Raw genomic sequence first — 15,834 nt, forward strand, 5'->3', positions numbered from 1 at the left:
AAAGGATTTTAAGAGCGCCTTAAAGTCCGAAAAATACGGTAAGCGTGTTCGGATTTTAAATACAATATGTAAATCATTCTATATGTAATATATCACTAGATGTATATATATATATATATATATATATATATATATATATATATATATATATATATATATATATATATATATATATATATATATATATATATATATATATATATATATAAATATATTTATTTAACATCGATTTAAAAGGTAATTATTAAATGCGTCATATTGCAGTCTACACGTATCTCTTATGTGTGACAGCCATCTACTGGTCACACTTATCATTACACCATGTACCAAATATAATGGCTTCGAGGTCTGTAAGCACAACCGGAATTATTCCGCACATAAGGCGCACCGGGGATTTTTGAGAAAATGAAAGGATTTTAAGTGTGCCTTATAGTCCGAAAAATACAGTACTTTTTATTTATTTATTTATTTTTTGTAACTTTTTTATTTTTTTCTAAAAAAAGATACACCTCGTCTATGCAATATAATTAGTTTCCTTTAACTGGACTTAAACTGCAATGGCTGACATTTCCAAGGTAGCTTGAGGTGAGTGTCAGAAATGGGCAAGTGTTCAAACTCGAAAAGAGTCCAAATTTCCATGAAGCAGGAAATCAATCCAAAAATTCATTTCATGCTTGGAAAAGGATTATGACGCTAAAACACTCTCTGGCTATAAAAGCCAGTTTATTAGTATAATCCCACTTTCAGGGTGTAACTGTGATTTTCTTTCTCCGCAGGAACTGCATCGCCTCCAGGGACCCGTACTGTGGCTGGACCCGAGGAAGCACCTGCTCCTTCCTGCGACCAGGGACCAGGTAAGATGACTCCCCGCGCTGCTCTGCGTCTTCGGGGATTATTTTCTTTTCCGTCTATGTCAAGTTTATTTTTTGAGCGTCGCACCTGCGAGTCCATTTCTCATCAGTCTGAGACCCACCAGGAACATGTGTGTGTTGTCTAAGTGGCTTGTCACACTTTGTTATTGCTTCAAGATGTCTGCCGCTACTGCCGCACAGTACCATCTTCTTTCACTTAGCAGTGTGTGCGCTCAGATCTCATCTCCCTTAAAGCTCATTGAATTAGAGCTCTAAAGACACCGACTCGCAGCCAAGGAAACAGACAACACGGGACCTTTAAAGACCACCTCAGGTGTGCGCTCTTAGAGGCTTTTGTGTCAGGCCTGATGTGATTTACAGAGGGCGCTGGAGTCGCCAATCGATTCCTCATCGAGTTACTGTGGGTTTCCTCTTGGCAGCGTGATGCAAAGCAAGTCCAGAAGAAGGCTCTGTCATAATATACTTACTCAGTAACAGCTTTTCAACTCAAATGTCACATTTCAGCAAGCATTTTTATAACGGCGTCTTTCTTCTCAAGGGAAGGATGGATATACTTGAGTAGAGGTGGCAATTCAATTCCATTCCGATTCTTGGGGTGACTATTCGATTCAGAATCGATTCTGGATTTAATTTGGTTTTTGTAATACTGTCTTTTTCAGACCATAGGGCGCAATGGATTAAAAGGCGCACTGCCGATGAGCGAGTCTATTCAGGTCTTTTTAATACAAAGACCTGAATAAGGCACACCTCTAAAGGCTTATTGGCCACATGCGTGGACAGCACCTTTTAGCTCTTATTTCCAAAATTGTGTACACTACTGAATTGGGGTCTTATGGCCGCTTATGTGGACACTTATACTGCCATCTGGTGGTGTCAGAAGAGGATAAGATACGATGGAATTTGGAGAAAAAAGGGTAAAAATAAGAATTAGCATGTCACTAAACATGAAGTACACGTTTGTGGACTTATGGACTAAGTACATCCTATCAAAAGATGATACTTACCGTAATTTTCGGAGTATAAGTCGCACCGGCCAAAAATGCATAATAAAGAAGGAAAAAAACATACAGTATATAAGACGCACTGGAGTATAAGTCGCATTTTTTGGGGAAATTGATTTGATAAAACCCAACACCAAGAATAATAATAATAATACCTGGGATTTATATAGCGCTTTTCTAAATACCCAAAGTCGCTTTACACGTGTGTGTGTGTGTAGGGGGGGGGGGGGGGGGGGGGGGGTTAAAACAACTTTATTAGGAAAAGAAACTAAGAGAAGTAAAAAGAAAAATATAATAAAGAAACACCAAGGGCAGGGTCAGTTTGGAAAGGCTAATGTGGAGAGGTGAGTTTTTAGGGTGGTTTTGAAGGTAGGGAGGGAGGGGGCATCTCTGATGTGCCTGGGGAGAGCGTTCCAGAGAGAGGGGGCAGCCACGGAGAAGGCCCTGTCGCCCCAGGTTCGGCGCCTGGTCTTGGGGACCTCCAGGAGGCCAGCATCACTAGACCTGAGGGAACGGGACGGGACGTGTGGCTGGAGGAGGTCAGAGAGGTAGGGTGGAGCCAGGTTATGGAGTGCCTTGTAGGTGGTGAGGAGTATTTTAAAGGGGATTCTGTATTTGACAGGCAGCCAGTGGAGGTCATGAAGGACAGGTGTGATGTGCTCTCTGGAGCGGGTTCCGGTGAGCAGGCGGGCAGCGGAGTTCTGGACATATTGCAGTTTATTGAGGGTTTTGGAAGTGATGCCGTAGAGGATTGCTGTTGCAATAGACATTTGAAAGGCAATTTAAAATAAATAAAGAATAGTGAACAACAGGCTGAATAAGTGTACGTTATATGAGGCATAAATAACCAACTGAGAACGCGCCTGGTATGTTAACGTAACATATTATGGTAAGAGTCATTCAAATAACTATAACATATAGAACATGCTATACGTTTACCAAACAATCCCATGAAATCTTATACGTCTAGTCTCTTACGTGAATGAGCTAAATAATATTATTTGATATTTTACGGTAATGTGTTAATAATTTCACACATAAGTCGCTCCTGAATATAAGTCGCACGCCCGGCCAAACTATGAAAAAAACTGCGATTTATAGTCCGAAAAATACAATACTGTCTTTTTCAGACCAGAGGGCGCACCGGATTAAAAAGGCGCACTGCCGATGAGCGAGTCTATTCAGGTCTTTTTCATACAAAAGGCGCACCGGATTATAAGGCGCACCTCTAAAGGCTTAGTGGCCACATGCGTGGACAGCACCTTTTAGCTCTTATTTCCAAAATTGTGTACACTACTGAATTGGGGTCTTATGGCCGCTTATGTAGACACTTATACTGCCATCTGGTGGTGTCAGAAGAGTATAACATACAATGGAATTTGGAAAAAAAAAAGTGTAAAAATAAGAATTAGCATGTCACTAAACATGAAATACACGTTTGTGGATTTATGGACTAAATACATCATATCAAAAGATGATACTTAGTTTTTATTCTAATTAGGGTCCAATAAGCCCAAATAGCAAAAATAAAAAAAGCATGTAAAAAAAACAGCTTGGGCCTTAAAAGGTTAAAGCGGTCATAATATGATTTTTTTTTTCTTAATTTAAAACACTTCCTTGTGGTCTACATAACATGTAATGGTGGTTCCTTGGTCAAAATGTTGCATAGATTATGTTTTACAGATCATCTTCAAATAGCTTTGTGAGCGTCTCTTCAGGATGTTTTGTGGGCGGTCTTACCTACGTAGCTCACCTTCGACAGCGTCTTCTCTTTGTTGTAGCGGTGTAGCGTGCAAGGACGGGAGTGAAAGAATTATCAAAAGATTTAAATGTTCCATTGAAAATATATAGAACATTACACACGGCGCTCAAAAATCTATAAAAATGTTTCAGTACGACTTTGGTAAGCTACGAAGCCGCAACGCTTGAAGGATTGTCGGCGCATTAAACATACGAGTATTATTATGGTGTGTGTATAAGGTAAGACATTATCTGGTGTTTTGTTTCGCAATATTATGCAAAAGCAACTTTTCTTACCTTCTGGTACCTGCTGATCTGTATTTGGGATCTGCATAAGTCCTGAAAAATTGCATGCATCCGCCTTTGTAGTCTTTGCCGACACCGTAGTCGATAAGCTTCTTCTTTTTCTCTATCTTCTTATTATGGGACATTCATCTTCCGCTGTTGCCATTTCTAATATAAAGTAGTGTAAAGTTCTTACTTATATCTGTCAGTAAACTCGCCATGAAAGAGCTAAAAACATACCGGTGTCGTGAGTTTTCATTATTCACCCAAGGAACTTTAGTTATTAGAGAGTTCCGGTCGGAGTCATTTCCGTTGTTTCTGGATGAGGAGATGCTGCTCCGTCATTGATTGAAGTAAAGTCTGAATGTCATTAAAACAGTTAGCTCCATCTTTTGACACTTCTTCCACTCCCGTCCTTGCACGCTACACCGCTACAACAAAGATGACAGGTCGAAGGGGAGCCACGTAAATAAGACCGCCCACAAAACGACGCATCTTGTAGCGACTGTCAGAAAGAGACTTGAAGATGATCTGTAAAACATCAACTATGCAACATTTTGACCAAAGAACCACCATTACATGTTATGTAGACCACAAGGAAGTGTTTTACATTTAGAAAAAAATAATAATAATATGACTCCTTTAATGCGCCCTATAATCTGGTGCGCCTTATATATGAATAAAGATCAAAAATAGACCATTCATCGGCAGTGCGCCTTATGGTCCGGAAAATACGGTACACTTTGTGGGGCTCAACAAAGAACAAGTTTGGCACATTTAGCTAATTGAAGTTCAGACTGTAACCCTCTGACTACGGCAACACCCTTAGGACAAAATGCATACTTGCAAATGACTCAGAAGTGCAAGTAAACAAAATACAACAACTCTGCAACACAATATTTTTGTTGAGTGTAATTTCCTCCTGGACTAGGTATATGTTTTTTAATATTGTACAGTGCTCTTAATCTCAATGCAATATTAAACAAAACATTTAAATATGAATAATTCAATACAATCGTAACAAATAAAATATTGCAATAATGCATAAAGTTATTCAACATTTTTATTTTGTCTCTTTTCCAGGCTGCCGTTTGAGCAAGATGTGGAGCAGGGAAACGTGGCTCACTTGGGCGACTGCGATGGTAAGTGCATTTATTTGTGTGAGCCAACGTATCACACACTCTTGACTTTAGTAACACTTAGAGTTTTTTTTATCTATATCTATTGCGTAAGGCAGTGGTCACCAACCTTTTCCAGCCCAAGATCCCTGGTCTCAGTCAAAAACCAAAGCAAGAACTACCAATGAGTCATAGACTTAGACAAACTTTATTGATCCACAAGGGAAATTGTTCTAAATAGGGCTGTCAAGTGCTAATTTTTTAAGTCACATTAATCAAACTCTAAACCTGTGATTAATCATTATTATTGTTTAATATTTGCTTGCATAAAAAAAATTGCTGAAGAAAATACCCCAATATTTGGGTACAAATGCAATTTAATAGTTAGAATGTCATATAGAAAAACATTTTTAATGTTGATTTGCTCAAAACTTGGTACAAATAGGTATAGTAAAAAATAAGTTCACATTTTAAAAGTCTTTGCCGTTTGCCATAATATTGCAAACAAGGTACAGTTACTAATCGATAATGTAGTAAACGCACATGCTGCACCATTCACTCTTCTTTAGTTTAAACTATTGTTTAAACAAACAAGTATGTTTACCTTTTTCAGATGACAATGCTGATCTTATTTTTTTGGTGCAATGCGACCCCAGCTCGTTGTGATTACTTACAGATGTCCAACGTTCTCCAGGAAGCAAAATAAATTCACATACAGTCTGTAGTTGCAAGTTGATGCTCTTGTTTGTGTAGTACAGTGGGTTTATCCTTGCTGTAATTGTGCCTGGTCAAGGAACCACAGAACAGCTGTGGTGATATGAATGACATCTTCTTACAGGACTTGGTCCTAACTAGGGCTGCAACTAACGATTAATTTGGTAATCGATTAATCTGTCGATTATTACTTTGATTAATCGATTAATAATCGGATAAAGGAGACAAACTACATTTCTATTCTTTCCAGTATTTTATTGGGAAAAAAACAGCATACTGGCACCATACTTATTTTGATTATTGTTTCTCAGATGTTTGTACACGTTGCAGTTTATAAATAAAGGTTTATTTAAAAAAAAAAAAAAAAAAAAAAAATTAAAATAAAAAAATTAAATAAAATTGCCTCTGTACAAGCGCATAGCATAGATCCAACGAATCGATGACTAAATTAATCGCCAACTATTTTTATAATCGATTTAATCGATTAGTTGTTGCAGCCCTAGTCCTAACAGATGTTAGATGTCCTACATGTGGTGGCTGTCCGTTCAGCAAAGGCATGTGTTTAACTTAACTGTGCTACTTTTGTTGACAACATTGAATCAGTAAACTTTGCCAGCATAGCGTTCTCCTCTGCTTGTTGTCAATGTAGCTAGCATTCATGCTAGCATGTAGCCAAGACTCTGAGCTGTTTCGCTTTAAGATGGTATTTTAAACTTGATGTGCACCGATGATAAAAACGTTTGTGGCTGCAATACCAACACGTTACCTTAGTTTTATCCATAGTTAGGTTTTGAAGCGAAATTGGCCACTTCTCATCATGATCACAGACTGCGTGACAAATGGGCGTGTCTTCCGGGTTAAGCCTTCATATAATTCATATTTGATAACACGATCATTTATTTTTGTTAATCACATTTTTGTTTTGTTTTTTAAGACAAAGATTTGTGGTTTTATTGTTGGCTTGTGTCAACATTTAGTATTTTCGCAATATCTCTGGAATATTTTATATATAGGATTAAGTCATTGAACGACGACAAACGTCACAATATTTCTCCAAAAATAGACGCTGCAGAAAATAAACGGTGGACAAAGGAGCTGAAACAGTCAGTCAAGGATAGAATGCTTTAGGCTGCGACTCCTCACACACATGCTCCTCAGAACAGACGTCGTAGTAAAATTGCCCCACAAACTGCGAGGGTTGAAGTGGTTTTTGTTCCTTCTCCCAAAACAAATTATTTCAAAAAATATTTTGTTAAAGGAAATCTTGCACAGAATCATGACATGTTTAGTGCGCATGCGGGTCACTTCACAAACCCATTCACTCATACTATATAGCAGACCTGGGCATTCTGCGGCGCGCGGGCCACATCCGGCCCTTTGTGCGCCCGCATGAGGCCAATCATAAATTACAAAATACATTTAAAAAAGTATCTATGTCGAGTGTGCAATACAACGGTGCTGCTTTTGTTTTGTAAAGCGTTATTTGTATTACTTCCGTGTGGACGTATGTGCGTGCGTGATTGTGAGTGAATGTGAACAGCTGCAATCACAAATTACAAAATAAAGTTGAAAAAACATCTATGTCGTGCGCGCAATACAACTGTGCTGCTTTTATTTTGAAAAGTGTTATTTATGGGCGTATGTCCGTGTGTAACCTGTGAGTGAAGGTGCACAGCGACAAGTGATGCACGGTTTACACCCGAGACGCTAAAAAGAGAAAAGTTGATGACGAATGGCGTGTTTTCAACAAGACATGGACTGCCAAGCAACGTTCCCTCTAAGGTGCGCGCCTGCGCAATTGCGCACTGCTCAAGCGTCCTCTGCGCACAGCAAATATATGCCGCGCACCAAATCAAATCCCATCTGAATTCTAAACAAAATAAACACATTTATTCTGTGTAATTTTGCAATGCAACTCTGAGTGACAGTGACAACAAGCGGCCCCAACGGTGTTCGTCAACACCGTTCAATTGAACACCATTCAATTATTGTAACGTCTATCGAGATGTTTCGAGGCCAGGAATTATATCGATCACTTTATTGAGCAAAACTGTTTATATTCGGCCATAACCACACCAAAAACATGAGTAAAACAATTCTATCCCGAAAAACTAGTAATTTTCTGCCGTACAAACCAGGCCAAAACCAACTTGTCATCTGTCACCAACACACATACCACTAAACCACTGGTGCCTTTATGGCCACACAAAAAGTCGGACAACTCAAACACCACACAAAGTTACACTATGACTCCTCAGTCATACGTGTGCTTATTTTACTGTCATTTATTATTAATGTTAATTTATTTATATTAATCATGGAATGCTGTTACTAGAGAAAGTTACAGGAATGCACACTTCATCCTATGCTTACATTTCATTGTGCAACATGAGGATGTTTAAGGGGAACTAAATGTGATCTCTGAAAGGGGTACAAATGATTTCCAAAGCAGTGCTTTTGGTATAAAGTTAAGTTAGGTTAAATGAAAGTATGATTATTATTATTATTATTATTATTATTATTATTTATCTTACGGTATACATCAAAAATAGTATTGAGCAAAATTTTATTGAAATATTGTTGATGTGGCCCTCCAGCAGTGCTCGGGTTGCTCATGCGGCCCGCTGTAAAAATTAATTGCCCACCCCTGCTATATAGACTACTAGTGCTGGGCGATTAAACGATATCGACATATATTGCAAAATAATTTTAATAATTATTCATAATTGATTAATAATTTTCTTTTATATTACTAAGAGACAATTTGGTCACATTCTAAAAGTGTTTCTTAACCATAGGTCCATTGTTGGTACTCACTTGTAATGCCCTTTTCCACCACTTGTGGCAGTAATGACAACATCAAACAAACAGAAGAAGTCTGGAGCTTAAGTCATCGTGAAGCTTCTTAAGCGCAAAAATTATGACTAAAGTGTATTTTCATTTGTCCTTTCATTTTATGGACAGTTTAAGAACCATACAATGCGTAATTGTATGTCAATTTATTTTTCATCGGTTTCTTCTTTTGCAGTATATTTGATTAGGATTTTTATTTTTGACCTAAGCCTTGATAATAATGTTTGTGATTAGCACATGGTTTCATTTCACTTGACTAGGTTTATCCTGTTAAATTGTAAGTAGGGTAAATATAATTACTAATCATAACTGCTAATTCAGTGTTAATATTTGAGTGGGCCCCAGATCCCTCTGTCATGTGAAAGTTAGACCCTGAAGTCCAAAAGGTTAAGAAGCCCTTATCTAAAAGACGTACAACTCGCCTGCAGCCACATCAGCACTCTGCACCATGCAGCGCAAAGATAATATATGGCCAAGGTGAAAAAGAGGTCTCCCTCTATCATGAGACTTGGCCGAGGGAATTGTGTGAAGGTAAATAGTGGCGATAGGATGAATTATGTCCAAAAAAGTGCAAAATGTTCACAATAAAATTAAAGACATTGCATAAGTGATTTTATAGTTTGTATAAGTATGAATGATGTCTTGTTTTAAGCGTAGAGTAGTATTTTATTTATTTATTTCTAAGTGTAACATGCATTTATCAATTACACGATATATGGAGAAATAACGTCACTTTCGGATTTGTTTTGCCCAATATATACAGTCGTTGTCAAAAGTTTACATACACTTGTAAAAAACATAATGTCATGGCTGTCTTGAGTTTCCAATAATTTCTACAACTCTTGTTTTTTTTGCGATTGGAGCACATACTTGTTGGTCACAAAAAACATTCAAGAAGTTTGGTTCTTTTATGAATTTATTATGGGTCTACTGAAAATGTGACCAAATCTGCTGGGTCAAAAGTATACGTGCAGCAAGGTTAATATTTGGTTCCACTGCAATAAAGTGCTTTTGGTAGCCATTGTTGCGTTGACCAGCTCTTCCTCCAATGGGGAATTCAAATTGCTAGTCTCTCCCAGATTCTTTCAATGGCACATAAACTAAAGTTTAAATTGATCACCAGGCAGTAGTTGGTATTTTGTGATTTATTCTTAAATATTTGACAATAATGAGACCAGCCTTGCATAACCCATTCAGATGCGTGGCTCTACCCGGTCTGCCTTTGCTTCCCCCTTCACGTTCTCTCCTACCCCCCTCTTCCCCTCCCTCCTCCCCACCTCGTTGTTATGTCTACTGTTTTTATTCCAATACTTCAAGGCCTACACACAGTACTTTGTATACTGAACTGGAAAAACACTAGCTGTTTTGTAATATGACTATGGAGGTAAAGAAGTAACACTTAAATATGGATATATGTAAAAAATCTGGTTCCGTCACCATCCACATTTTTGTTTCATCTGACATCACATGGACAAAGATAAGACCTTCTGGAGGAAAGTTATGTGATCAGATGAAACAAAAATTGAGCTGTTTGGCCACAATACCCAGCAATATGTTTGGAGGAGAAAATGTGAGGCCTTTAATACCAGGAACACCATTCCTACCGTCAAGCATGGTGGTGGTAGTATTATGCTCTGGGCCTGTTTTGCTGCCAATGGAACTGGTGCTTAACATAGAGTAAATGGGACAATGAAAAAGGAGGATTACCTCCAAATTCTTCAGGACAACCTAAAATCATCACCCCGGAGGTTGGGTGTTGGGCGCAGTTGGGTGTTCCAACAGGACAATGACCCCCAAACACACGTCAGACGTGGTAAAGGAATGGCTAAATCCGGCTAGAATTAAGGTTTTAGAATGGCCTTCCCAAAGTGGACAATGCTGAAGAAACAAGTCCATGTCAGAAAACCAACACATTTAGCTGAACTGCACCAATTTTGTCAAGAAGAGTGGTCAAAAACTCAACCAGAAGCTTGTGGATGGCTACCAAAAGCGCCTTATTGCAGTGAAACTTGCCAAGGGACATGTAACCAAATATTAACATTGCTGTATGTATACTTTTGACCCAGCACATTAGGTCACATTTTCAGTAGACCCATAATAAATTCATAAAAGAACCAAACTTCACGAATGTTTTTTGTGACCAACAAGTATGTGCTCCAATCACTCTATCACAAAAAAATAAGAGTTGTAGAAATGATTGGAAACTCAAGACAGCCATGACATTATGTTCTTTACAAGTGTATGTAAACTTTTGACCACAACTGTACGTATCATCTGTGCAGCAATATAGTGATATATTGGGGTGTAACGATTCGTTTTACCAACGATTGGATTCGATTCAGAATGTATTGTTGCCCATACCTTTCAGGGACAATATTTTTTTTTTTTAGAACTATACAATTGGGAATTATTCAGTAAGTTCTGGGCTGCAACTAACGATTAATTTGATAATCGATTAATCTGTGGATTATTACTTCGATTAATAATCGGATAAAAGAGACAAACTACATTTCTATCCTTTCCGGTATTTTATTGAAAAAAAATAGCATACTGGCACCATACTTATTTTGATTATTGTTTCTCAGCTGTTTGTACATGTTGCAGTTTATAAATAAAGGTTTATTTTTAAAAAAAAAATTGCCTCTGCGCATGCGCATAGCATAGATCCAACGAATCGATGACTAAATTAATCGCCAACTATTTTTATAATCGATTGTAATCGAATTAATCGATTAGTTGTTGCAGCCCTAAGCAAGTTGAAATCAATTCAGTAAATGTTTGCCAAAAATTCAACCAGTGTGACTGTGAAATAAATACTGGACGCTGCAGGTGAAGTTGCATGCATTCCTGGTATTTCTTGTGAGGGAATTATTTTAGATGACAGTGGTTAACATCACTCAAGATAATCACAGGATATGTATTTCCATGCCCATTGCTCATGTCATGTATTTGCTTCAGTGCAGCCGCCTCCTTTGCGGAGGAGGGGGAAGTACCCGACACTCGCAAGAATACATTGCAGTTCTCTGCAGGCAGATAAAATGGCCTTCACTTCAAAGTCAGATATTCCACATTCAGAGCAGGAGTTTGAAATAATCGTACTGTCTGTGCACCATGTGTGTTTAACGAGGGCAGCCGTTCCTCCTCCCCGAGTCTTGCCGCTGAAGTTGAGGTTCATCCATCTTATTTTCCAGAGACTGAACATTTGCCAGTAGAATAAACGGAATAGTTTTAGCCGTCCGCTGCTAACCATGCCCTGGAAAGAGTCTATGGTCAGCTGCTCCCCGTATTAGTCCAAAATTGCTGCGCTTTCTCAGCTTTATTAAGGTCGCCCAATCAAGATGACCTTTTTCGGAATATGTCCTTTGACCTCTGCACGAGAAGATGAGGAAAATAAGTAAAAGCACAACTCGGACACCTTGGATCTTTTCGTGTAATGTTTACAGTTTTTAATTATTTTAAAAGTGCTAAAACCAACTTTATATAAAGTCTGCTGTTCTTAAAGCCAATGTTTTATCTTGTAGTATCGATCAAATTTAATAATTACCTTTTAAATCGATGTTGAATCAATATACTGTATATATACACTACCGTTCAAAAGTTTGGGGTCACATTGAAATGTCCTTATTTTTGAAGGAAAAGCACTGTACTTTTCAATGAAGATAACTTTAAACTAGTCTTAACTTTAAAGAAATACACTCTATACATTGCTAATGTGGTAAATGACTATTCTAGCTGCAAATGTCTGGTTTTTGGTGCAATATCTACATAGGTATATAGAGGCCCATTTCCAGCAACTATCACTCCAGTGTTCTAATGGTACAATGTGTTTGCTCATTGGCTCAGAAGGCTAATTGATGATTAGAAAACCCTTGTGCAATCATGTTCACACATCTGAAAACAGTTTAGCTCGTTACAGAAGCTACAAAACTGACCTTCCTTTGAGCAGATTGAGTTTCTGGAGCATCACATTTGTGGGGTCAATTAAACGCTCAAAATGGCCAGAAAAAGAGAACTTTCATCTAAACCTCGACAGTCTATTCTTGTTCTTAGAAATTAAGGCTATTCCACAAAATTGTTTGGGTGACCCCAAACTTTTCAACGGTAGTGTATATCTTCTGGAAGGCCAACTAGTTGATTTTCTTCGATCTTCGGAATATGAATCGATCAATCGTTACACTCCTAGTGATACACTATATTGCCAAAAGTATTTGGCCACTTGCCTTGCCATCCCATTCCTAACCCGTAGGGTTCAATATGATGTGGGTCCACCTTTTGCAGCTATTACAGCTTCAACTCTTCTGGGAAGGCTGTCCACAAGGTGGCGGAGTGTGTTTATAGGAATTTTCGGCCATTCTTCCAAAAGCGCATTAGTGATGTCACACACTGATAATGGTCGAGAAGGCCTGGCTCTCAGTCTTCGTTCTAATTCATCCCAAAGGTGTTCTATCTGGTTAAGGTCAAGACTCTGTGCAGGCCAGTCAAGTTCATCCACACCAGACTCTGTGTTTGGAATTGTCCAAAATGTTGTGGTATCCTGGAGCATTCCAAGTTCCTTTCACTGGAACTAAGGGGCCAAGCCCAACTTCTGAAAAACAACCCCACGCCATAATTCCTCCTCCACCAAATTTCACACTCGACACAATGCAGTCCAAAATGTACCGTTCTCCTGGAAACCTCCAAACCCAGACTGGTCCATCAGATTGCCAGATAGAAAAGTGTGATTCATCACTCCAGAGAAGGCATCTCCACTGCTCTAGAGTCCAGTGGCGACGTGCTTTACACCACTGCATCCCACGCTTTGCATTGGACTTGGTGATGTATGGCTTAGATGCAGCTGCTCGGCCATGGAAACCCATTCCATGAAGCTCTCTGCGTACTGTAAGTGGGCTAATTGGAAGGTGACATGAAGTTTGGAGCTCTGTAGCAACTGACTGTGCAGAAAGTCTTTGCACTATGCACTTCAGCATCCGCTGACCCTCTCTGTCAGTTTACGTGGCCTACCGCTTCGTGGCTGAGTTGCTGTTGTTCCCAAACTCTTCCATTTTCTTATAATAAAGCTGACAGTTGACTTTGGAATATTTAGGAGCGAGGAAATTTCACGACTGGATTTGTTGCACAGGTGGCATCCTATGACAGTTCCACGCTGGAAATCACTGAGAGCGGCCCATTCTTTCACAAATGTTTGTAGAAACAGTCTCCATGCCTAAGTGCTTGATTTTATACACCTGTGGCCGGGCCAAGTGTTTAGGACACCTGATTCTGATCATTTGGATGGGTGGCCAAATACTTTTGGCAATATAGTGTATGTTACATATAGAATGGTTTACATATCATGTTTAAAATCCGAGCACACTCACATGGAGGAGAATGTTTTAATCACCAATGTGTGCCATAAGAGGGTGCACGCACGCAAACAAACATTTATAAGTAAATAACTTAATGTTTTGTTGTTCAATAAGGTTTAAAAAATTAGATAATGTTGCACATTTTCTACTGCAAACTGTACGTGCATGTATGTGTATGATGCAGCTGTGATTGATGTTCCACTCTTCCACCCGTGTGCATGTAACTTATGAAGAAAACAATACCTTTAATAATAATAACATACGTATTGACATAAAGAGCTGTCAAATTTGTAAAGTAATATCTTTTTACACAGCATGTGTAAATATTATACGGTTAAATACTGTACATGGAGGCTGTTATCTGAAACAGTCGTATCATGCTCTTCAGTACATCTGCCATGTTCATCCCCTGATAAGAAATATATATATATATATATATATATATATATATATATATATATATATATATATATATATATATATATATATATATATATATATATATATATATATATATATATATATATATATATATATATATATACACTACCGTTCAAAAGTTTGGGGTCACCCAAACGATTTTGTGGAATAGCCTTCATTTCTAAGAACAAGAATAGACTGTCGCGTTTCAGATGAAAGTTCTCTTTTTCTGGCCATTTTGAGCGTTTAATTGACACCACAAATGTGATGCTCCAGAAACTCAATCTGCTCAAAGGAAGGTCAGTTTTGTAGCTTCTGTAACGAGCTAAACTGTTTTCAGATGTGTGAACATGATTGCACAAGGGTTTTCTAATCATCAATTAGCCTTCTGAGCCAATGAGCAAACACATTGTACCATTAGAACACTGGAGTGATAGTTGCTGGAAATGGGCCTCTATACACCTATGTAGATATTGCAACAAAAACCAGACATTTGCAGCTAGAATAGTCATTTACCACATTAGCAATGTATAGAGTGTATTTCTTTAAAGTTAAGACTAGTTTAAAGTTATCTTCATAGAAAAGTACAGTGCTTTTCCTTCAAAAATAAGGACATTTCAATGTGACCCCAAACTTTTGAACGGTAGTGTGTGTATATATATATATATATATATATATATATATATATATATATATATATATATATATATATATATATATATATATATATATATATATATATATATATATACAGTACATGCCAAAAGTTTGGACACACTTTCTCCTCATTCAATGCGTTTTCTTTATTTTCATGACTATTTACATTGTAGATTGTCACTGAAAGCATCAAAACTATGAATGAACACATGTGGAGTTATGTACTTAACAAAAAAAGGTGAAATAACTGGAAAAAGGTTTTATATTCTAGTTTCTAAATAGCCAAAATAGCCACCCTTTGCTCTGATTACTGCTTTGCACACTCTTGGCATTCTCTCGATGAGCTTCAAGCACACCTGACAAAAACAGACTATCGTTGAATCTCAGTAAAACTAAAATAATGCTATTTGGTAACAGTAGAAGAGAAAGTCAAACACAAATACAAATAGACGGAAAAGAAATTGAAAGAGTAAATGAAACCAAATTTCTAGGTATAATGATTGATGATAAATTGAACTGGAAATCTCACGTAAAAAATATACAACATAAAGTAGCAAGAAACACGTCAATAATGAATAAAGCAAAACATGTTCTAGACAAAAAAATCCCTTCATATTCTCTACTGCTCACTAGTGTTACCATATCTGAGCTACTGTGTAGAAATATGGGGAAATAACTACAAAAGTACACTTCATTCACTAACTATGTTACAAAAAAGATCAGTTAGAATAATACATAATGTTGGATATAGAGAACATACAAATCCTTTATTTGTTGAATCAAAGATACTGAAATTCCACGACATAGTGAATTTGCAAACAGCTAAAAT

General features: G+C 37.7%; 1 protein-coding gene across 1 annotated transcript in view; it reads left to right on the plus strand.

Annotated features, from left to right (window-relative positions):
* Nucleotides 1-15,834, plus strand: part of sema6bb (sema domain, transmembrane domain (TM), and cytoplasmic domain, (semaphorin) 6Bb) — a 521,655-nt gene that overhangs the window by 422,051 nt on the left and 83,770 nt on the right. Inside the window, exons 17-18 of the mRNA XM_062039291.1 lie at nt 777-854; nt 4,982-5,040. Of these exons, the coding sequence (XP_061895275.1) occupies nt 777-854; nt 4,982-5,040 (137 nt within the window). The remainder of the gene's footprint in view (nt 1-776; nt 855-4,981; nt 5,041-15,834) is intronic.

This window comes from Entelurus aequoreus, linkage group LG27 (assembly GCF_033978785.1).
Source record: "Entelurus aequoreus isolate RoL-2023_Sb linkage group LG27, RoL_Eaeq_v1.1, whole genome shotgun sequence".
Lineage (NCBI taxonomy): Eukaryota > Metazoa > Chordata > Actinopteri > Syngnathiformes > Syngnathidae > Entelurus > Entelurus aequoreus.